Source organism: Meles meles, chromosome 6, assembly GCF_922984935.1.
Source record: "Meles meles chromosome 6, mMelMel3.1 paternal haplotype, whole genome shotgun sequence".
In the NCBI taxonomy this organism is placed as follows: domain Eukaryota; kingdom Metazoa; phylum Chordata; class Mammalia; order Carnivora; family Mustelidae; genus Meles; species Meles meles.
Genome location: NC_060071.1, coordinates 139,768,045 through 139,790,434, shown reverse-complemented (window position 1 = coordinate 139,790,434; position 22,390 = coordinate 139,768,045). Strand labels below are relative to the sequence as shown.

Sequence of the window (22,390 nt, the reverse complement as noted above, 5' to 3'; positions counted from 1 at the left end):
GTTCAGACTTTTCATTTTTTTTTTTTTTCCTCTTTCTAGGTTTTTTTTTTTAATAAGGTAATCACATTAATTTTTCAAAAAAGATTTTGTATTGTGTTAGTGAAGAAAAAGAGTGTAGCTACTGTTATTCGTGTCAGGCATTGTGCCAAGCCGTGTATATGCTAAAGCACGTTAACTCAGTTATTTCATGGTGCCACTTAATGATTCTGAGATCCTGTTTTATAGATGAGGAAACCAAGGCTTGGAAAGGTAACCCAGGGCTATGCAGTTAGTAAGCTAGAGACACACTTCACATAAAAATCCAGGGCTGCTTTATGGGGCGCCGGGCTGGCTCATTCCGTGGAGCATGCGATTCTTGATCTCGGGAGAATAAGATCAAGCCCCGCAGTGGGTGTAGAAATTACTTCAGATAAAATCTTTACGAAAGAAAAAAATCCAGGGCAGTTTTAAATATAATGCTGTGTTGCCTCTGACTGTTGATAGTCTGTGAAACCTTTTCTCCGGCCATTCAAGGATGTAGAGGTTCAGTTCATTCTGTCCACAGAATGCTCCCTTTGTGCAGCTGTGAAATAGACACCAGCTCTTTCGAATGACTGGCCAACTCTAATTCAGTGAACTACTTGGGAACTTGCTTTTCCTCGTTTTACGGTGTGGTGTGAGTTCTTTCCATTGTTAAGCAGTAGAAAAGCAGATGATAGATTTGTGTTAACGTTTCCAAATATGTGTTTGCAACAGATCTGGCAACTGATCGGAAGCTCTTCCGTCTGGTCTCCAATGATTCCTTCATCTCCATTCAGCCTTCCTTATCCTCCTGTGGGCAGGACTTGCCAAGGGACTTCAGTGACAAAGTGAGCTTGCCGAGTCACAGCCACCACCACCACATCGATCAGTCTCTGTCCAATGCCTGTGATACGGAAGTAGCTTCTCTTGTCCCTTTACATTCACACTCTTACAGAAAAGATCACCGGCCACGAGGGGTACCACGGACTTCTAGCTCTGCGGTGGCTTTCCCAGACACTTCCCTGAATGACTTCCCCCTCTATCCGCAAAGACGGGGCTTGGATCCAGTTAGTGAGTTAGAATCTTCCAAGCCTCATTCTGGATCCAAAGAATCCTTGGTGGAAAATTCTTGTTTGTCTGGGGAATTTCAGCTTGTTGGTGAGCTGAAAAACACTAATTCTCAGCCACCTCCAAGAAGTGGGAAGAGCAAACCTTTGAAAGCAGACAAAAGCATGGACAGCCTGAGGAGCCTGAGCACGCGGAGTAGCGGGTCAACAGAGAGCTACTGCAGTGGGACGGACCGTGACACCAACAGTACCGTCAGCAGCTACAAAAGTGAGCAGACCAGCTCAACTCACATAGAGAGCATCCTGTCGGAGCATGAGGAGTCTCCTAGAGGAGGAAAGAAAGGTGGCAGGAAGAAAGAGGGCTGTGCTGACCCAGAGGACAAGAGTAGCTGTACCAGTGACAAAAGGACTAGCAGCGAGAAGACCGCTGTGGAAGTGAGTCCCAACAGTGGGGTTCAGGAGCCCAAGGAGTCCAATACCTCCGATGACGTGCACAATCAGAGAGGCCTCAGCACCTCTGCGTCTGAAGAAGCCAATAAAAATCCCCACGCGAACGAGTTTACGTCACAGGAGGACAAACCACTCGAGAAAACTGCCGAAAACAAAGAGGAGCAGAGTGATAAGTCTGCTGTTCCAGTGGACACCAAAGTTGCTAAAGACAGTAGTGGAAAGCAAAAGGAGGGGGACGTACGGCCGAAATCCTCAAGCTTGATCCACCGGACAGCCTCTGCCCATAAATCAGGCCGGAGACGGACAGGAAAAAAACGAGCCAGCAGTTTTGATTCAAGTCGGCACAGGGACTATGTTTCCTTTCGAGGTGTTGCTGGCACAAAGCCACATAGTGCTATATTCTGTCACGATGAGGACTCGAGTGACCAGAGTGACTTGAGCAGAGCGTCCAGTGTTCAGTCTGCCCACCAGTTCAGCAGCGATAGCTCTTCTAGCACCACTTCTCATTCGTGTCAGTCTCCCGAGGGCAGATACAGTGCCCTAAAGACCAAACACGTCCCTAAAGAAAGGGGCGCTGACTCCGAGCACGCACACAAAGCCCATCTGGGTCCTGACGGAACTGGCAAAAAGCGGACAGCACGTCGGACTTCCAGCACAAACAGTGCCAAGACTCGGGCCCGGGTGTTGAGCCTGGACAGCGGCACAGTAGCGTGTTTGAATGACTCCAACAGGCTGATGGCGCCCGAAAGTATAAAACCCCTAACCACTTCAAAATCAGATCTCGAGGCCAAAGAGGGAGAGGTGCTAGATGAGCTATCTTTATTGGGCCGGGCTTCCCAGTTAGAGACGGTCACTCGGTCGAGGAATAGCTTGCCAAGCCAGGTTGCGTTTCCTGAAGGCCAGGAGCAAGATGCAGGCAGTGGAGGTAAGTAAGTCACAGGAGGAGATTTCCCAAGAACCCCTGCAGCTGTTGGTACTATGGATGAGAGTGGTGCTTACTAAAATATGCTTTGTGTTACTCTCCCTCCTTCCACGGTGTTGTTCAAATAAGCTTTTTTCCATGTAGGAGGAGAAGGTTGTCTCAGAAGAGGCTTTGGTATGAACACCGAGGAATACATTTTCAGTTGTGTTATTGGAATAGATCAGTTCTTTCTTGGCCTTGGGTTTTTCTAAAAAGGTCCATTGCCACTTCCTGTTGTTTTACCGGGAATAACAAGAATTGGTTCTCTTCTTTCTGTGTACGACAGTAGCAACAAGAAAATGTCGAAATTTATCAGGTCACCAACCATTTTTAGTCATCTCGCATACAGTGTGTGCCCCTGAGCCTTCAAAATTAGATCACTCAATCGGTTATGTAAGATGTTTCCAAATATTACTTTATCTCTGACTGTGTACTTGGAAAACTTATGCCTCTTTTTCGATCTGTCGCTTTGGTTTTATTTCTTGCTTATTCTAGTACCAGGCATTAACATACTTTTTCTTTTAGCTTCACACTTAGAGTTTATTACATTTGTAGTTTATATCGGCATTTAGTATCCCTCCGTGGATACATAATGCTCCCTATGATAACAGCGATGGTGTTTTGGTTAAAAGCTTATTTATTTGAGGTTTATGGGAAATTGTGCAAAATTCAGTGGGTGGTTTTGTATTGTCAGTGTTTTGGCCATTTTATTTATTTCAGAGTTGTTTCTTGCTATTTTCTCCTACCCAGAGTAGTTAATTTATTCTGTTGTGGTTATTATGGAATCTGGTTCACAAGAATTCGGATGTCTTCTGTTGCTCGCATCATAGTTTTTTTTATCCTTCACTTTATTCCCTGTATTCAAGCTTATCCCTTGTAAAAATTCTGTTGTTTCCATTGGTGTCGTTTCTAATACAGATTAATTTCTAATGGGAATTTAAAAAATGATCTTTAAAGAACAGACATTCTGTCAGACTTGAATATTGAGAACTAATTATATCTGAAATGATTATAACCATTTGGTGACCATATAGTAATTAAATTCCCTTGAATCTTTGATGTGGCTATCATTCTGTTTTTTATAAAAGGTCTTGAAATGCTTTAGTGATTTCTCACACAAGTCATACCAGAGATGTTCACGACTATGCAAGAAACTATTGGGTTTTAAAGTATAGTTTAATTTTTTAAGGTGTCATTAAAGTAAATTTTAAAAGAATGAACATGCTATGGTAGAAAAATACTACTATTCTAAATCTAAATACTGTGGAAATTTAAATACTATAAAAAACATATGGACAAGAGCTATAGTAAATCCTTATGTCTTTGTATTTAAAATGTCATTTCCTTTCCACAGGGAATATGAGGTGTTCTGATTCATGGAAGGTTTTATTTGCTTCTTGGTGCAGATCTTTGGCTAATACAAGCTTTTGTTTTTCCTGATTCCAGGTTTTGTCTTCTTTTGTTTGTGTTCTTATTTTTTAAAAACAAACAACTCATTGAATGTTAATAAGAAACCGATAATGAACTGAAAATTTCCATATACTTCGATGGAATAAATGTGATAGTCTGTGGGCTGTTAAAAAAATTTTTTTTTTTTTTTGCCAAAGGAAGAACATCGTAAGGGCTGTTTTTATTTGAGTTTCATTGTGTTTAGAATGAAATAAGAGTAAAACTAAACTGCTTAAATATGTGGAGGGTTTATATTTAGTTGTTTTTATTACATTTTATTAGAGTTTTGTTTGGGCTTTTTGGAAGATTGGAGGTAGTGAGGGGGCAATTAAAAATTACCTAAAATATTGAATAATTGGTAAAGATTTGTTTATATTAGCTTTAATTGCTATAGTCCTTTCTGGAACTTTAGGAGATATTTTTCTGGGCTATCTGTTCTTACATACCATACTACTAAAACATGTCAACAAAACAGGATGCTGTTTGACCATTCATATGGTCATACATAAACCATAAATAGATTTTATTCTAAGGAACTTGAAAGTGTTGATGAGTTCTCCAATGATTTTGTTTTATTTTTAAGCTGAACGATGTTGGCAGTGTGGAAGAATGAAATCTAGAAAATGTACTCTAAAGTTCTAGAATCCAATACTCTAAAACTCTAAAACAGGAGGTGATGTAGCATGATAACGTGAACTCGGACACCCTTGCCCGTGTATATGCACTCTTGTAGGAAAGCTGCTTACCTTCTTGAAGCCTCAGCCTTCTCACCTCACAGGGTTGCTGTGAGGATGGAAGGAATTCCCAGATGTAAAATGCTTAGAGTGTTGCCTAGCACATAGCAAATGCTTAATAGTGCGACTATTTCTATTAGACAGACTCAAATGCATCCTGTCCTTAAAGTAGAAGAAAATGATTTAATTTAGACATAGATCAGAGATTTCTAATCAGGCCATTGTGAAACTCGATAGTTGTAAAAATAAGAATATTGGTATTCCTAATTTCTTACGTAATACCAACAGACAAATCTTAACATTTAATCAAGTAATAGGATTTTAATCTTATTTTGGCAGTAGGTATGTCCTTTAATTTACCTTTGATATTCAGTCACCAGTGATTGTTTTCATAGGACTTCTCACCAATAATCAAGTACTTCTATTAAAATTGGATTTCAGGGGCACCTGGGCGGCTCAGTGGAGTAAGCCTCGGCCTTCTGCTCAGGTCATGATCTCAGGGTCCTGGGATTGAGGCCGGCATCATGCTCTCTGCTCAGCGGGGAGCCTGCTTCCCTCTCTCTCTCTGCCTGCCTCTCTGCCTACTTGTGATCTCTCTTTCTGTCAAATAAATAAATAAAATATTTTTTAAAATATTAAAATTGGATTTCATCAGTTTTCCTGTTTAGGCAGGAAAAAAGTTTTAGGTGTAAACTAAAGCATTTTTCTGTTGTTGATGTCTTTTGTATTTAAATTTTCTTTTATAATTATAAAGCATGTCTTTAATAATTTATGGCTAATATTTAAAGGAAAAATTTCAGATAAGTTATATATGGTAGAAAAGTGTCATGTTGTGTAGCCTACACTGCTTTTAAAAAACCATTTTCTTTTGCACCCTTAATTTACTGCATGATTCAACAGATTATGAAGAACAACCAGAATGGAGAGGTTTATATTTGCTCTATTCTTTGTAATTTTTTTTTTCTTAATTTCTTAACCTCTGTTTTTCTGTTTGAGAAAATTATTTTAAATGTAATGTGTGGGTCCTTATTCTATAAGTTTGTAATAAGATCCTATTACTATTTTTGTATTGGGAACCAAAGATAATCTTTTGTTAAGTGAATATTACTTTATTCAAAGAAAACCCAAAACTCGATAAATAATTTATGAGGGTTTTTGCCACGTGTGTAATTTGAAGGTCAGTTACTTGAACCCAGATAGCATTGAACCCTAGGAAGACCACTGAACAGACAAGAACATGAGAATTAAAGCTTTTGTACTTTACTAAGTAGAGGAACTCTAAATTCTAATACATTAATTTTCTGATCCCTCGGTCCATGTGGCAAGTCAGAAGCAGTACGTTAGTAGAGGGGATTGGTGCTTGGAAAGGTTAAAGTAAGGAAAGCAGCAGAAATGTGCTACCTAATATGATAGGAGAAGCTGCAGTGACCATGCATACAGGGTACGCCATTACATGAAGGGGCAGATTGTCTTTTTAATTTGATAGTATTCAAAGGACATGGTGGATCATAGCTGAATGTAGTGTAGTACAATTCAGTAATAAATGTGAATGCAACGGCCCCTGATTCAGGAAAAGGGTTATGTTAATCTATATGGAGAAGAAAGTTTAGGCATATAAGACAGAGAAGGATGCTCATTCAGTGCAGTAAACAGATTTAGACTCTTCATGCACTTGGGAAAATTATCTTAAAGCAGGATGAAGAAAAGATACTGATTAGGCAAGTAAGGGTTAGGTGTATAGAATTCCCCAAACCAGCTCATGCCTGATTTTGTATGGTAGAGGCAGACATTACAGTATTTTTCTTTCTAGCAGCAGAAAAGTTCTGGATAAGGAATTAAACAGTTACATTTTAATACCACGTCTAATTACCAACTGGATATACTAGGCAGGTCCTTAAATCGGTGCCTCAGTTTCCTCAATTATAAAACAGAAATAATAGCTGGCTAGGTCTGAGGCACCATTAACTCTTAGACTCCAGTGAGCTTAGATTTGTAAAAGTGCTCTCTAAATTGTAGGTTTATTATGAAAACTATTATATAATATATAAGTATATGTATTTACTATAAAAACTGCCTTTTAATCATTTGTTAAGGAAAGCTCCCTCTTCAAATGATGTCACTTCAAATATATATTCTCCACTAGTGATCCCTTCTTAGGTGCATCTCTGAGAATATATGCAAAATAGTTTCTGGGTGCAGTTTTTTGGGAGAGGGTCTATATTTTTTCGTCCCATTTACAAAGGATTAAAAAGCACTAGAAGCTACTGTTGAAAGGAAGTGATCCTGAAACTGGGGGTTTTAGGAACTGTTGTTTGTGTATCACGACTCCAGAGTGTGGTTTGATTTCTTGAAAGCATTTTGTCTACCCACCTGGATTGTTCCGCTGCCTGGGATTGTGGAAGCTATCAGGAATGCAAATTCTCTCACTCAAGACCCAGAGCTAATCCTTTCTTGTTGGTTGCTGTTTGCTGGCTCACTTGTCGAAAAGTAAAGTAGTCCTTTAAAATGTGTTCACAGTTTGAAATTGTTTTAATTCACAATGAATGTTTCGAGGTTGTACAGTAGACTTTGAGTGTTCTTTAGCCTCCCAGAAAATGACACTGATGAGTATCTGTTTTTATTTTAGAACAAAATCTTGGCATGCTGGTGTTAGCATCATCCTTGGCTGACATGGAAAGTAAGCAGGGGAAAAGATGTTTAAATCAGATGGGTTTCCTGCCTAGACTTAAATTATTTCTTTGAAAATGTCTTTTGTATAATCATTTGAATGTGTATTTCTTTATGTAGTAACTTTGTATTCATAAGTAAAATAGTTTTATCTTGAAGAATATTCCGTGTATTTCAGGATGTCTGTATATATTTTATTTTTCTGAGATTTATATATACTTGTCTGTATTTTTGTCTCTCTTTAAAGTCTCATTTCCTAATATCATTTGCTTCTAATCTCTTTGAGGTACCAAAACCCAACTTTTGATTTTCACAGTTGCCCCAAATTTACTTTTTCCTGTAGTAAATATTCCCTACTGAAGATAACACCTTTGAGTAGTTTTGTCTAAATTTTTATTCATTTTAATAGCAACTGAGCTATCAAAGAGGCCATTCACGACTGTATATAGCAACTAGATGATAACTTACTACATTTGAAACCTTACATTAAGCAATCAGCTGTATGATTGATGTGTTTTCAGGTGGTGTCTTTTTCTGTACGTACTTACAGTTAGAACTTTCCAGTGTTTGAGATAGAATATGGATAACCCTTGCCTTCTACCTCCCTCTTTTGTACCTCCCCATCCTGAAAGTACTTATTGCCTTTGATATTTTTCCTGTTTCCATTCACAGAGTAAAACAAACTGATAGTCTGTTGTTTCACTATCCCCAATATAAGAATAAATCATGCACTAAAACAATTCAGTACAGAATTTAGAGAATTTTCCTTAACTCACTTAGGTAAATGGGAAGTCACTTCTGAATTGGGAGGTATGTATTGTGGTTTGGGTTTTTTATTTGATCTTTAGGATCAAAGGTCTTTACGATCTTTAGGATAGATCGGCTCACACACCTGTCTAAAATATCTTAGGATCTCTGTGCCTTGTGCATGAATTGCCCTTAGACCCCAGTAAATGTTTAAACTTAATCGAATGATTGTTTTACTTTCTCAAAAGAGCTACATGATCCAAGGTTCGTTCTTAAACTTGTGCTTATAATTCAGTCTCCTGAAGTTTTCTAACGCAAAGAAGTGATTTGTGATTTTGAAAATATGCATTAAAAGATTCACAATTGTCTAAGTGTATGTCCTTGAAAGTATTTTTAAATCTGTCCTGTTATTTATGATTTTTCAATCAGTTAGATTAATGGTTGTTTTTTTTTCCTCCTTTACCTACACATCCTTTAACTTTAGTTGTAGCCAGAGTGTTAAATTTTCACTGTTTGCATTTTATGCTGTTATTATTCTAGTTAATCTTATTCTGGATTTCAAGCAATGCCAAAATGTCAACTTGAAAACCAGGTTTCAGAGTGTTTTGTACCTCCTGTCTGATTCCCTAGTTCAAAGATTTTTTGCATGTGCTTTGTTTTCTTTCTCTTACAAATTTAAAGGATTCAAAAAGAGTTTGTTATAATTGGGTTGTAGAACTGAATTTTCATCAAGTGTCTTTAACTTGTATGATTGTGCTTACAGCAAATTATTTTAAGCTGTAAAGACACTTTTCTTTCCCTGTCAGGAGTAGAACTGGACCCCTCCCACTCCTATTCTGAATAGAGACGATCAGTCTAAGTAGTACGTTCCTCAGAGGGTGTGGTTTAGTCTTATTTGTTGTGACCTGAACTATGGCATAGCGTCTTCAGTTGAGTGTGTGACCCTAGCTGCTGTTAAGGTAGTTGTGATAGTAAACATTGAAAATTCTTTTAGCTGTAGATGTTTACACCCTGAATGTTTTAAGGACAACACAGGCAATAATCATAACTCCTTTTTAAAACATTGTTCAGTCGATGTCCAAACTTTCATCTTGAAGTGTTTCCAAAACTATTTGGTTAGGAGAATGAGTAGTATTATGCAGTTCTTTGGCAAATGACAAAATATAATTGGTGTGATAATAGCAAAAAAAATTGTTTTCTGAAGAAGCCAAAGAACATTTTGACTATAAATGGATACTGTAGTTTGTGTTTTCATTTTAGTATTATGGAGTAACTGGCTTTTACTTAAAATTCACACCATTATGTCTTCAGTAGAAGGAAGAGAGTAAAGAAGACTGTTGCCTGTTTCCCTTCTTTTTTTCTCAGTATTCAATGATTATAAATATGAAATCTGTTGGAGTAATTTTAATACATTTTATGGATTAAGTTATTTTTCATAAATTATATCTTAGATAATAAGATTATCTAAACTAGATACCTAAAACTAGAGAGAATGTGTATAATTTCCTTAATGAAGTTACGACTGTAAATTGAGCAGTTGTTTGTTAAGCTGTAATAGAAATTTTTAGTATAAGGTCACAAATGTCTTGAGTTTTGAAAGAGTAATTTTAAATTCCATAACCTGAGTTATTAACCTTGCTGATATCTAAGAGCCACCAGCAGGAATACCAGTCACTCATGTAAGTTTGCATGTCTTCCTGCAAGTGTCTCGTGTTCTTTGTTTTATCCTTTATCCAGTGCCTACCCTGCTAGTATGTTTTCTCCTTTGTGACAGTGCTGGTTGCAGTTTCCTTTTATTGAGGTCACAGTTGTGAGGAGTAGGCTAAGCACACAATATGCTTTGTAGATTGTGGTGACAGGAAGCCGTCCTTGAATTTCTAGATCAGCACTGTCCAATACGACCTTCCGTGATGTTGGAAATATTCTGCATTTGCCCCAGTAATGGTAGCCACTAGTCATGTACTTATTGAACACTTGCACTGTGGTTCAGGAATCTGATAAACTGATTTTTTAATCCTTCTTAATTTTAATTAATACTAGTTTAAATAGCCACATATGGCTAGTGGCTACCATGTTGGACAGCACGGTTCTAGATGACCAGGTTTAATGATGATTTGTTCTCACAGGTCATATGTAATTTTTGCATAGGTGAGCTCTCACAAGTAACCTTTTTCACACTTAAAGGAACTTTCATTATATCTCAGTGAAACTGGAGGGAAAAAAAAGGAAAGAAATATTAGCTCAAGGAGTAAAGTCTGATTTGGAGCCAAAGCACCAAAGCCTCATTCTTATGTAGTTGCCTAACTTTAGAATGTCACTGTGGTGTATGAGCTGAAAAATAAAATATGTAAGTAAGTGTCCATAGTTTGTGACTTCTGCTTCTCACTGGCAGAAGCTTGCCAAATGGATGAAATAATTATGTGCTTGTCATTCCTGCAATAAAAGAAAACACAGAAACACTATGCCTTCTGGAGGTAGTGTGTATATTCCTTATCATAAGAAAGTCATTACATAAAGAATGTTCACTGGTGCAGTCTGGGGAAGGGATAAAAAATGTAAACATTAAAAACATTAAAAATACAGAAATTAAAACATTAAAAAAATCAACATTCACATTGGTGGAAATGTGTGGTGCTAAGCGGAGTAATGATTTGAGAATTAGTAACTACGCTTTTAAAATTTTCAAAAGGTTTGCTGCAGAACTGAAATATGAATACAACATTCTTGGATTTGTAATCCTTTTCATACTGAATAGGAAAAAAGTGTTTGGAAAGAATGCTGCTGTACTAAGTTGTTTTGTCTTTATTCATATTTGGTATGAAAATACCCTTTGTCATAGTCAAGATCATCCTTAAAATATATAGATCACAACGTTCAGCTCACTAAGAAACAGTTGTTTTAAATTCAGATAATAAGCATCATTTTGCATTTTGTTTTAGAAACTGAAATCAGCCAATGAGAATGGTTTTATAAAATTTTACATAATTCTTTAATGGCATTGTTGTGATTTGGTCATTGTGTATGTGGTTTTAGTTTGTACTTTATTGCTTTTGGATTAAGCTATGAGTTTCTGTACTTGTCATCTAGCTGATACTTGCTTCCTAGTGTTGAGGAGACCTGAGCTGGGGTGCAGAGTTGAATACTGTTTGATGGAAGCAAACTACCTTACTGTTATGACTATGCTGTCTTGAATTAAACATTTAAAAAGCCAAAGTTGTGGCCCAGGGCAGTGTGGGATAAAGGACCGCCATACTCCTCAGTATTAGAAATGATGTTTTACCATTACTTGCTTGAACTGTCCTCTTGAGAGTGAGAAAGTAATGCCCCATTCCTGTTAGCTGGGACTAACAAATACTGTACTTTTGGGGTTGAATTAATAAAAGGGGGAATAGAGGATCATGGGATTAAATCGAGGCTTTTAGAAAAAGATTTAAAGCAACAGAGATATTAAAATAGGAAATTGAAATTGAAGAGAAGATAGTAAGGCCAGATACATTAGAAACATTTTTAAAGAAACAGTTTAAATAAATGACATGTACGTTTTGTGTATTCCTGGCTAGGATAGATTAACTGCTTATGTATGAAAACTGTTTGGCTCACCTAGATGAGTTCCCTTTACCTTTGAGGGTGGGAAGTCAGGGGAGAGGCAGGCTCAGCTGCTATGTACATCTGTGACCTAGGCTCCTATTTGACCTAAGTCTATCTTGATGCAGCAGCACAGGCCAGCGAGGAGACAGTGTCCTTTCGCCGCGAACGCAGCACATTTAGGCGCCAGGCAGTACGGCGCCGGCACAATGCAGGGAGTAACCCTACCCCTCCTACATTGCTCATCGGATCACCCCTAAGGTATGGTATTTTAAAATTCCACCAAGCTTAGCATGCCTGTAACAGACCTTCTAACCTGTTCTGTCAGTCCCAAGAAAGCATTCAGATGGCCTTTTCTCTTTCCACCAGTTCCTCTCCTGTAGTTTTCAGTTCTCTGAGCTTTCTCTGCATGTCACCATGAGCCTGTTGCATTATGCATGCCTTACGTTGCACTGTTTCAACAAAATGATCAGATTGGTTTAGTCGATTTTAAATAGCAAAATTACTTTAGTGCAGTTATATAAATGTAAACAGAGGCCCTAAGTTGGCTTTTCATTTTTTTTTTTTCTACTCCAAATTAATGCTAATGCAGCATCTTTCCTCCAACTTCTCGGCAATATAATAAGAACAAATATGGACTGAGCAGGGAGCTTGTTGAGGAATACAGATAACGGCCCTCAACTTGATAAGCCAGCTTGATTATTTTACTTCACTAGAATATGTATTTTGTATTGCTTAAAAATTGGTGTCCTTTATTTCATAATTACTAGGACCTGGTAAATGACATGGAACTAAAATATTCCATTAATGGTAAAGTATGGTCAATTGGGTATTTATGTATATATTTGCAAATATCTGTGTTGAATTTCTCAACCTCTGTACCGAAGTACTGAAGACAAACGTTTTTACTTTTCCCAATACTCCTAATTGAGAAAGCACCTATTTATAATATTAGGAATAGTTTTCCATTAAAATTTTAGTGTTTTATTCTCAAGTGTGTCTTATGAGACAGAAGATCTGTCTTTTGTTTTAGAAATACAAATATGGACAAAAATGCTTTACATGTGCTTGCCTAAGCAGCGCATCTATTAAACCGTGTACTTTTATTAATGTATGTGTTGAAAAACACCGTCACCAAATTGTTTTCCTACATTTTAATTTGAAATTCAAAAGGAAGAGCATTTGATGACATAACTGCTGTTGAATGCACAGAAGATGAGAAGAGCCAGACCTCTTCTCTTGGTAAAATCTTATTCTTGAGAGTAACAAAATGTTTGCTTTTATAGTTCCCTGGGATTTAAGACTTGCTTATTCTTCTGGCTTTTACATTACAGTTGGGTACTTCATCTTTAGTAGATCGTGTTCGAAATTAATCCTGCGGTAATACATGATTCTGTTAAATTAGTGTGGATTAGTTAAACCAACATTTAAAATGTAAAAATGGGAAGGCACCAGTTAAAAAAACATTTGGTCTAGAAACTTTTCTGAGCTCTGCTGCTTTTTGTAAACCCTCTCTTCTCCATGCCCTTCACCGCTTTTCCTTTGCTCCCTGAAGTAGTTTTTCCTTCTGCTGCTGGATTGGGGGGTCTGGTCCCAACCTGCAGAAAGAGCTCAGCATATCGTTTTACTTTATGTTTTGTTTTTTTTTCCTAACCGCTTCATTTTGCCCCTGAATAATACTTGCCATAGACATGCTTGCTTCCTTACTCCATATTGATATTTCTTAATCCTTTTTTTAACATTTTCATTTTAGTCTTTACAAATCCTTTCATTCTTTGGCACAAATGAGGCTCCTGGATCCTACTCACCAAACAAATGCAGACAAATTACTTTTTTTCTTTGCCTGGTGGAATATTAAAGAACTATGTTCTGACTCTAGCCAATTATGTAGAATTTTGTAGGGTTTTAAATATATCACCATTCAACTGAGGATATGGTATGAAGCTTATCTGTAAAGGGCTCACGTTAGAAGTTTTCGAAAGTCATCTAGAAGTCAGCATGTAGATTTTGTTAAGGTTCCAGAATATTTCCAGTATAAAGTTTGCATGTATCTTAAATAGGCCGACTTCATCATGGATGAAATATGATAAAATTTAGCTTAGAGGAATTAGGAGAAGCACCAATTTGATAAAATATTTTTTAATTGCAAAAAAATTCAGGTAGAGTATATTGGTGTTAATTCTCAGTTTGAGTTACATAATTCATCTTTAAGTAAATATGGATGGTATGGTCATGGAAAACTTGAAAAACTTACTTGCCAAAAGAAAATGGAATAGGAGTGATAATTAATTACAATTATGTATTAATAAAATGTACTAACTTATTTTAAACTTTAATGAATAGTTTAAGTATTTGACAATCAAAAGCAACTTGGTAAAATACAGATCTCCAAGGATTGTGAATGAATCATACATTTCTTCATGAAGGGAATTTGCAAATTTTTTTTATAATTGTTAGAATGTCCTATTTCAGAATTTTATTTTTAGAAGTTTTTTTTTCATTAAGTTAGCCTTGTACGTAGGTTTTCTAGGCCCTTGCCAGTTCTTCTCAGTTACTAGAGATAAAAGCAAAGATTAATATTTAAAAATTTTATAAAACTAAGAGTTCCATATTTATCTATTTTTATCAACCCAAATATATCTTTTAGAACTCTAGTAATGGACTGGAATGAAAAGAAATTAGTACATTTTGGGGAAAAGAAAAAAGTTTATTATATTCCTTTTATTATTATATTCCTTATATTATTATATTCCGTTTATTATATTTATTTTTTAAAAAGTATTACAAGATTGAAAGATCTGTAATCAAATAAGTTCATAGTAGTAATAACAGTCCATGGTTAGAAATTCATAGGGATCCTTTCATGGTGCTCAGGAATAAATCCACCAAATATTTGTTGTTTGTGTACTGTGTTTAAAACAATCTCTTGAATGTTCTCTGGAATCTGAAGGTTCATAAGAATAAGGCAGACTCTTAGGGTTTATTTTTTAGTTTGGAGACACATACAAAACAATAACGTAAGACAGAGTGTGCCAAATACTAAAGTGATACAGAAGGAGGAAAGACCAAGACCAGGTATTTAAATTGGAAATGTTAATTAGTAAAATTGCATGTCAGTGATGCTATTGATAGCCGGTAGTTAGACCTAAATTCCTACCTTTTCCTTTTGCTATGTTTTGATATATAATTGGTACTTTAAAAAATAATAGTTCCTGTCAGTTACTAGTTAGGTGAAGTACAACCCAGCAAGAGTAGTTTTCCTGCTAACTTCTGCAAAAATGTCAGTCTTTTTCGTTGTTGAAGGATTCTGAAAACAAGAATTCAAGGGACGTAGCATTTACGACTAGCTTTTGTTGTTCAAAAACTTGATGGCCACATAGATTTTCAGTTGTTTCCTTGGTTTCTTTATTCTGGAATTGATTCCCATGCATTACTTGATATTTTGAAAACCTTTTTGTATATTTGGATATGTTGAGGATTACTGTATTCTCAGATGTGTTCACATTAAAATACATCTGTCGTATAGCATCTTGTTTTTGACTTTAAGTGAAAACAAAAAAGTAAAGAAAAATTTGTTAAGTACATATTGTATAAAATTCTTAATGTCTTCTGAAATCAAAAGGGACATAGTACTTAAACTACTTAAACATTTTATTCATCAGAATTTTCTCCCTTGTGAAATTTGATCATTTTTATAAGTTTTGTGGGTAACCTGAGGTAAATTTTGAGGAGGAGTAACAGACTTATTATGTATGTATGGAAGATACCACCATATTTAATTATATTAGTTCCCAAGATCATCTCTTGATTTATGTTGTTTGTACAAAGCTTCTACTCCATAGAAGTTATCAAATGAATACTTTCATAGTTATGGCTTAAAGAATGCAAATAAGCATTGACAAGTGAACACTGGGTAGACTTGGGTTTTTTCATGTGTTCTGTACATTCCTCTGCTCTACTTAGAGTGTATACTTTTCTTTGGCTCTAAAAGAAGCCTGAAATGTGAATGTTCCAGGTAGTGATGGGTAATAGAACTTTATATGGTGGTGGAAATACTATATAATTCGTACTGTGCAGTGTGGTGGACACTTGATACCAGCTTCTGTCCACTCTGGCAGCTTTTAGCTATGGTAGCTGCTAGCTATTTATGTGGCTATTGAGCCCTTACGATGTACTTAGAGGGACCGAGGAACTAAAATTTGAGTTTAGGTGGTCACATGTGGTTACCATTTTAAGACAGTGTAATTCCGCAGTGGATTTTGTTGCTATAACCATAGGCTTAAGCAACATAAACAGTATTTTCTAGTTAGTTTTTTATTACATGACTACTTCAAATTACAGCTCTTTTCACGGTCTATACAGATGAGTTTGTTTCATAGGCATTAGAGAAACCATTGTATTCAATTCAAAACATTAAAAAGGAGTTGATACTCAAGAAAATGATAAAGTAATTCAATGAGGTCATCCAAAGCAGCATTTTCTTTTTTTTCCTAGAAGTTCTAATTTAATAACAGAATGCACATTTATTTTGAGTGTCCTGTAGAGAATGAAATACAATAATTATACTGAAAATATCTCCATGAGTTTCATCACTTTAAATTTGAGTATTATACTAAGAACATTAAAATTCATAGTATTTTAAAATAAACATCTAAAATATGAGTTAAGACTAACTTATAAGACTAACTTATAACTAAGTTTCTTAGTTATAGATTCTAGATACTTAGATGATCTTTATGAATTTAATAAGTGACAAAATTATAAAATACTAAGTATTTTAAAAATCTGTAAGATTTTAAAAAGACTGTAATATCCCTTGAGAAATTACTGGTTTCCAAATTACTCTTAAGACTTTCTAAAATGATGGATCCTTGTTAATGAAACAATGAAATGGATTGGAGAAGGTAGTAACATGTAGATAGAACCTATGGCCTTCTTTACGAAATATGTAGGCTTTTCATAGAAGAAAATACTTTATAAATTAATCACACTTCAGCATCCCAGCATCATGCGTATTTCACTTGGTTGAGTTGGTGTTTGTTACTGTTTCTCTTGCACTAGTTTGTGATTCTTTTGATTCAAAATTGTCACTTTGGTTGCATTTGATAAAGATTCTTTGGTTTTCAAGTGCAGAAAAACTTTTGTTTTATTGTGAATTTGAGATGCCAGAATATTTGAAAGCACAATTCTAGAATTATTATAAAGGTTATAAATAAAAGTTCATATTTAAACTGAAAAAGAGGATTTATCTATTGGGGACCAGCTACGGCCCACATATACTTAATGTGCTTGTGCTTCTTTGCTGCTTTCTTTGTCCTTGCACTAAAATTTTGTTGGCTTGTGGTGGGGAAAAAGTCACAAGTTGATTAGCTTACATATGCATTAAATGTTTGCTGTGTTCATCACTATGAATCAGATTTTTAAGGACCAGAAGATTTAAGACAACAGTATAATCTGTATATTTTACAAAGTTTGTTAGCTGTTTCTTAGGTTACATTGAAAAAATCAAGTTACATTTCAAAATCAGTTTTCTGTATTGACTTCATTCTAGCTATTGTTTTTTCTTTTCTTCCCTGTAATGTCTCCCCAATCCATGTTTTTTCCTAGCCTTCAAGATGGTCAGCAAGGCCAGCAGTCCACAGCCCAGGTCAAAGTCCAGTCCCGCCCCCCTTCCCAGGCTGCAGTGCTCAGTGCTAGTGCGTCCTTGCTGGTGAGAAATGGGAGTATCCACTTAGAAGCCTCACATGACAATGCATCTGCTGTAGGCGGCAGCAGTTTGCACGATGAACTTGGTATGCAGGCCTTCTGTAATCTTGGTGATAACAAAACTGTAATGCAGCAGATAATGGGTGACGATGATTGCTCTTTTGTGAGATAGCTTCATTTGGAACTATGCATAAGAGCACTTTTTATAGGATATGTCCTATGTGTGAGGACAATTTGACTTGCTTTCCCATTTTCTGTTTTTCTCTCAGCATTCTGCATTTTTTTTTAACATGTCTATTACTGATAGATAGCTAAAAGTATTAATAAAGGTTCATGTTTTAGTGTTCTCTTACAGTGGTTTGGGCAATTCATCTACTCCTTGGCACTTATAACATGAGGGGAATTGTTGAAGTTTTAAAAGTTATTTTGATTAGATCTTAATTTCTTTGAATTCGCTGGCTTCAGGGAAGGCATAAATACTTTCTCATGGCGTATTACTATAAAATCTTTCTTTTGGGTATTCTGTATTTCACTTCAGTGTCTGTCACCTGAAACAGACTTACTATAATCCTGATGCAGTACTCTGAGGTGCCATGGCTCTGTATGAGTATCAATAACGCCATCAGTTTTTTTCTTTTTCCTGTTAATATATGTATAAATATAAGTTATTAATATCCACTCAAATATATGTTTTGTGTCTTAAAGACAGTACTTATTACTGCTTTGGTCTTCTGTTTCTCTGTCTAATCCATTTTTCTTGTGTTCAGAATGCAGATTAATAACAATTTCAGTACATACAATGAAGAAAATGTTATTAAAAAACACACACAGTTGAAAGCATTACATTTGCTCACTGTGGTCTTGTTCATCCCTGTTTATAACTATTTCATTTATAAAGATGATAATGCACGTGACACTTTGGCTAGAAGGCTGTGTGGTGTGAGGCGCCCAGCTTCATGGGCTGTTTGTTGACTCATCCCATGTTGTAAAAATCCTTACTGTTTCCAGAGAGTTAACAACTATTAGGTATGTATATTGATGAAAATGATTATCTTTAGCAAATTTTATGGTAACTTGAAAATGGTCACTGAGATATAACATTCGCACATACAGTTATTGCTAAATAAAAGAGAAGGCAATAAAACATTTAAATTATAGAGTGCTTTTGCTTTTGCGTTTGTAATTTGAAAAAGTAAGGAAATTTATTAGGAGGGTCCTCAGTTTAGTTACTTTGCTTTGAGTTAAAATAGTGATACTTTTTTTAGTTGCAAATACATGCAATTAATGTCTTTCTATCACTATTTCTCTCAGGTTAATCCCCAAAGTCTTTGGAACGAGGATTTGTCAGTTTGTGCATATAAAATTACAGTGACCATCATCATTGCCCATTGGGTCTGTGGTAGCAGATTTGCTAAAATAAAAGACTTAATTTTGATCTATTTTGGATTTTTTGCACCTCTGTCAAATCAAGCATACGATGATGCATAGACGATTTTCCTCTGTAAAAACCTAATTTATTCGAAAAACTTGCTAAGAGAACCTTCATTGTAAAATCCCATCCTTAATCCACTTGTAGAATAGTGAAAATACGTATGTATGAACTCTCTATACAGTTCCGAGGATGAAGCCTGGAGGTGACTTTAGCATCTGTGGGTGGATATTCAGGATGCTGTTGTCTTGAAATTGGGATTTTTTTCTTACCTGTTTTCTGGTAGCTAGTTACTGACCTGTGGGAGCTGGGTGCTGTCAAACTGAATGTATTGTGATAAGCAGCACAAAACAAGCCACAGTGGTCAGTGTACACATATTCTGTAGCAAATGACGTTGACCAGAAAAGATCCTGAAGGTGGGCTGCAGTTGAACTTAAAGGAATTGGTAGAGACACTGATTTTTATAACATTCCACTAGAATATTTTTGTTACATGATTTAATTTCTACGTGGTTATAATTAATAGTGGTAAGATAACTTGGGGTAAATGAATTTGGGTACTCATATGTTAAAGTTAGTCATGATATTGTGGTGCCTGGGTGGCTCAGTCATTAAGTGTCTGCCTTTGGGTCAGGGCATGTTCCCTGAGTCCTGGGATCGAGCGAGCCCTACATTGGGCTCCCTGCTCAGTGGGGGAGCCTGCTTCTCACTCTGCCCTTCCCCCCCACTCATGCGTACTCACTCTCTCTCATTCTTTTTCTCAAATAAATAATTAAATAAAATCTTATAATTAAGTTAGTCATAATATCCCCTGAAAGTATGGAATATTTAGAAAGGATTTTTTTCCAAATTTAGCTTCTTCAGTTGAAAAATTTTTAAACCTTTACAGGTGAAAATGTATATATAATACGTAATACATTTATATAAAAAACTCATATAAGCATTCATAACATGTGTATGAGTACATATAATTGTTTGCACCTGTACGCATGTATAGATTATAATTGGTTGTTTAAGCAGAGGTATAGCTTTTTTGGATTAAAGGAAACTTGCAGTCAGGCACTGTTTAATTCTAAGCCTAGGTAGTTTTCCTGAACTACTTTCTTTTTTTTTTTAAAGATTTTATTTATTTACTTGATAGACTGAGATCACAAGTAGGCAGAGAGTCAGGCAGAGAGAGAGGAGGAAGCAGGCTCCCTGATGAGCAGAGAGCCCGATGTGGGGCTCGATCCCAGGACCCTGGGATCATGACCTGAGCCGAAGGCAGAGGCTTCAACCCACTGAGCCACCCAGGTGCCCCCCTGAACTACTTTCTACGTATTTACTCTGTAGTGTCATACTAGATAACAATATCCATTTCCTATATTAAACCCTGAGAATCCTTATATCTCTGTTGAATTTTAACTAGCATTTCAAGGTTACCAGATGACATTAGAATGGTGGAAAAATTCACTGAATATGCTATTTTATTCGTAACTTTTTCAGTAGAAGAAAATACTTTCATTACACATACTCAGGAGGCATAATTATTAATTATAGTTAATTTTAAAAGCTGAATTATAAGTACATACTTAGAACCTGGTTGGAAAAATTTGGGCGATTTTCTTACTTATAGACTTCACTTCCATGCCAAAAAAAAAAAAAAAGTCCAAATGATGGAAGTGACAAATTACTATCTGATTACTGTCTAAGAATTTCTCAAGTCCTTCAATGTAACCTATTGCTTTTTTTTTAAACCACATCATAAAGGTTAATTTTCTTTTCAACAGTCCTTTAGTGGACTCATATGTTTTCAGTTGATTTCCTACTATATTCTGAATTAAATTGCAGTTACACTTAATAAAACAAGCTGTGCTTAGTGCCCAGATGAGTCACAAAGGAGACTGAATCTCGGTAGCCTTAAAGTTGTATCTTGTATCTATTAAGCTTTTTCTAGAAAAGTTGGCAATCACTTCTCAATTTTTATGTTAATCTCAGCTTCCTCTTATAAATTAAGACTAATAAATTGATGTAATGATGCCTGTATAGTTGATAATTAAACTCTTAATATGTAGCTCATCTCAGAGGAAATATTCTAGATAAGGTCTGATAAAGCAGGAAAATTTATGTGTGTTTTCTGTATATGAAATTAGTGTTGGTCAGTGATGAGGATATGCTTTGAAAAAGTATATATAAAGTTACATAAAATTTTCATGTAAAAAATAAACTGTAACAGACAAGAAATGAGAACAAGTTTATATCTATGGTTAAAAAAATAATATATGTACACATATAAAATCTCATACATGGTATTCCTTTGATGAATTTGAGACTTAATTTCATTAATGCATTAGAGGTTTAAAAAGTGATGTGTGAATTGAATTTTTCTAAGGTTTTCTTTTGTTTCACTGCTATGTGAGGATTGACAAAGAAGGTATTCTCAAAGATAATATTAATCTATTATCAAAGATAATCTTCTTTGCTACAGAACTTATTAACTCGAAAATACGGTCAGCTGTAGAAAAAGTCTTAAATCTGGCGGTACCCTCTTGCCCTTTTTATTAAGCGGTTTATAACAGCCATGCATTATTAAGCAGAAATATGATTTGGAGGCTTTTAAATTTTTTACTTTAAAGAGCAGGGGCTTATATGATTTATAATACTTTCAGTGATTTTTTTTTAAAGATTTTATTTATTTATTTGACAGAAAGAGAGATCACAAGTAGGCAGAGGGAGAGAGAAGGGGAAGCAGGCTCCCTGCCGAGCAGAGAGCCAGATGTGGGGCTCCATCCCAGGACCCTGGGATCATGACCTGAGCTGAAGGCAGAGGCTTTAACCCACTGAGCCACCCAGGCGCCCCTACTTTCAGTGATTTTTATTAGAGTTAGACTTGGTGTTTTAAAAGTTTATATATATTATGTACTATTCTTAGCATTTTGTACTACATTATAGGAACTTTTCCTTGTTACTGTAAATATAAAGTTAATAAGGTATAAGGGATCTGAATCTGTACCTCAGTGCCCTATGTTATGGCAGATCATTTTCAGTCATCTAAACAAAACATTAGATTCTTTTCGCAGCAGCTTGGATCTTGTCCTTCATTGTTCTTTATTGTTATTTTTGAATACAAAAAACACTGAATTTTATTTTATTTGGGGGCAAAGTGCAACACAAAGGATATACAAATGAAAGTAAATGTTTATTTTTATTAAAGCTGTAAAAATCCTTCTTTATAGCTAAAAGGAGGAAATATTAATAGATTTTGGGATATATATTCTTCCTTTTGATAAAATTAGAAAGTGCTTTTCTTATTCTTATAACAGAAATACAAGTTTAGGGCTGTCTGGGTGGCTCAGTCAGTTAAGCATCTGCCTTTGGCTCAGGCCATGAGCCCAGAATCCTGGGATCAAGCTTCACATCAGGCTTCTTGCTCAGCGGGGACCCTGTTTCTCCCCTGCCTGCCATTTCCCCGGCTTGTGCTTGGGCTCTCTCTCTGTCTCTCTCTCACTTGGTCTGTGCCAATTAAAAAAAAAAAAAAAAATACAAGTTTAGAAATACTAGAAAATATAATGAAAAGTAAGCCACCTGTAATTTTATCACTTAGAAATACTGACTA

General features: G+C 35.7%; 1 protein-coding gene across 9 annotated transcripts in view; it reads left to right on the top strand.

Annotated features, from left to right (window-relative positions):
* Positions 1–22,390, top strand: part of PCNX1 (pecanex 1) — a 162,405-nt gene that overhangs the window by 61,606 nt on the left and 78,409 nt on the right. For 4 of the 9 annotated variants that reach the window (XM_046007326.1, XM_046007329.1, XM_046007324.1 and 1 more), the window contains 4 exons: positions 736–2,442; positions 7,288–7,338; positions 11,789–11,921; positions 17,268–17,452. In XM_046007326.1, the coding sequence (XP_045863282.1) occupies positions 736–2,442; positions 7,288–7,338; positions 11,789–11,921; positions 17,268–17,452 (2,076 nt within the window). The remainder of the gene's footprint in view (positions 1–735; positions 2,443–7,287; positions 7,339–11,788; positions 11,922–17,267; positions 17,453–22,390) is intronic. The other 5 variants (XM_046007331.1, XM_046007330.1, XM_046007325.1 and 2 more) reach the window with 4 other exon arrangements.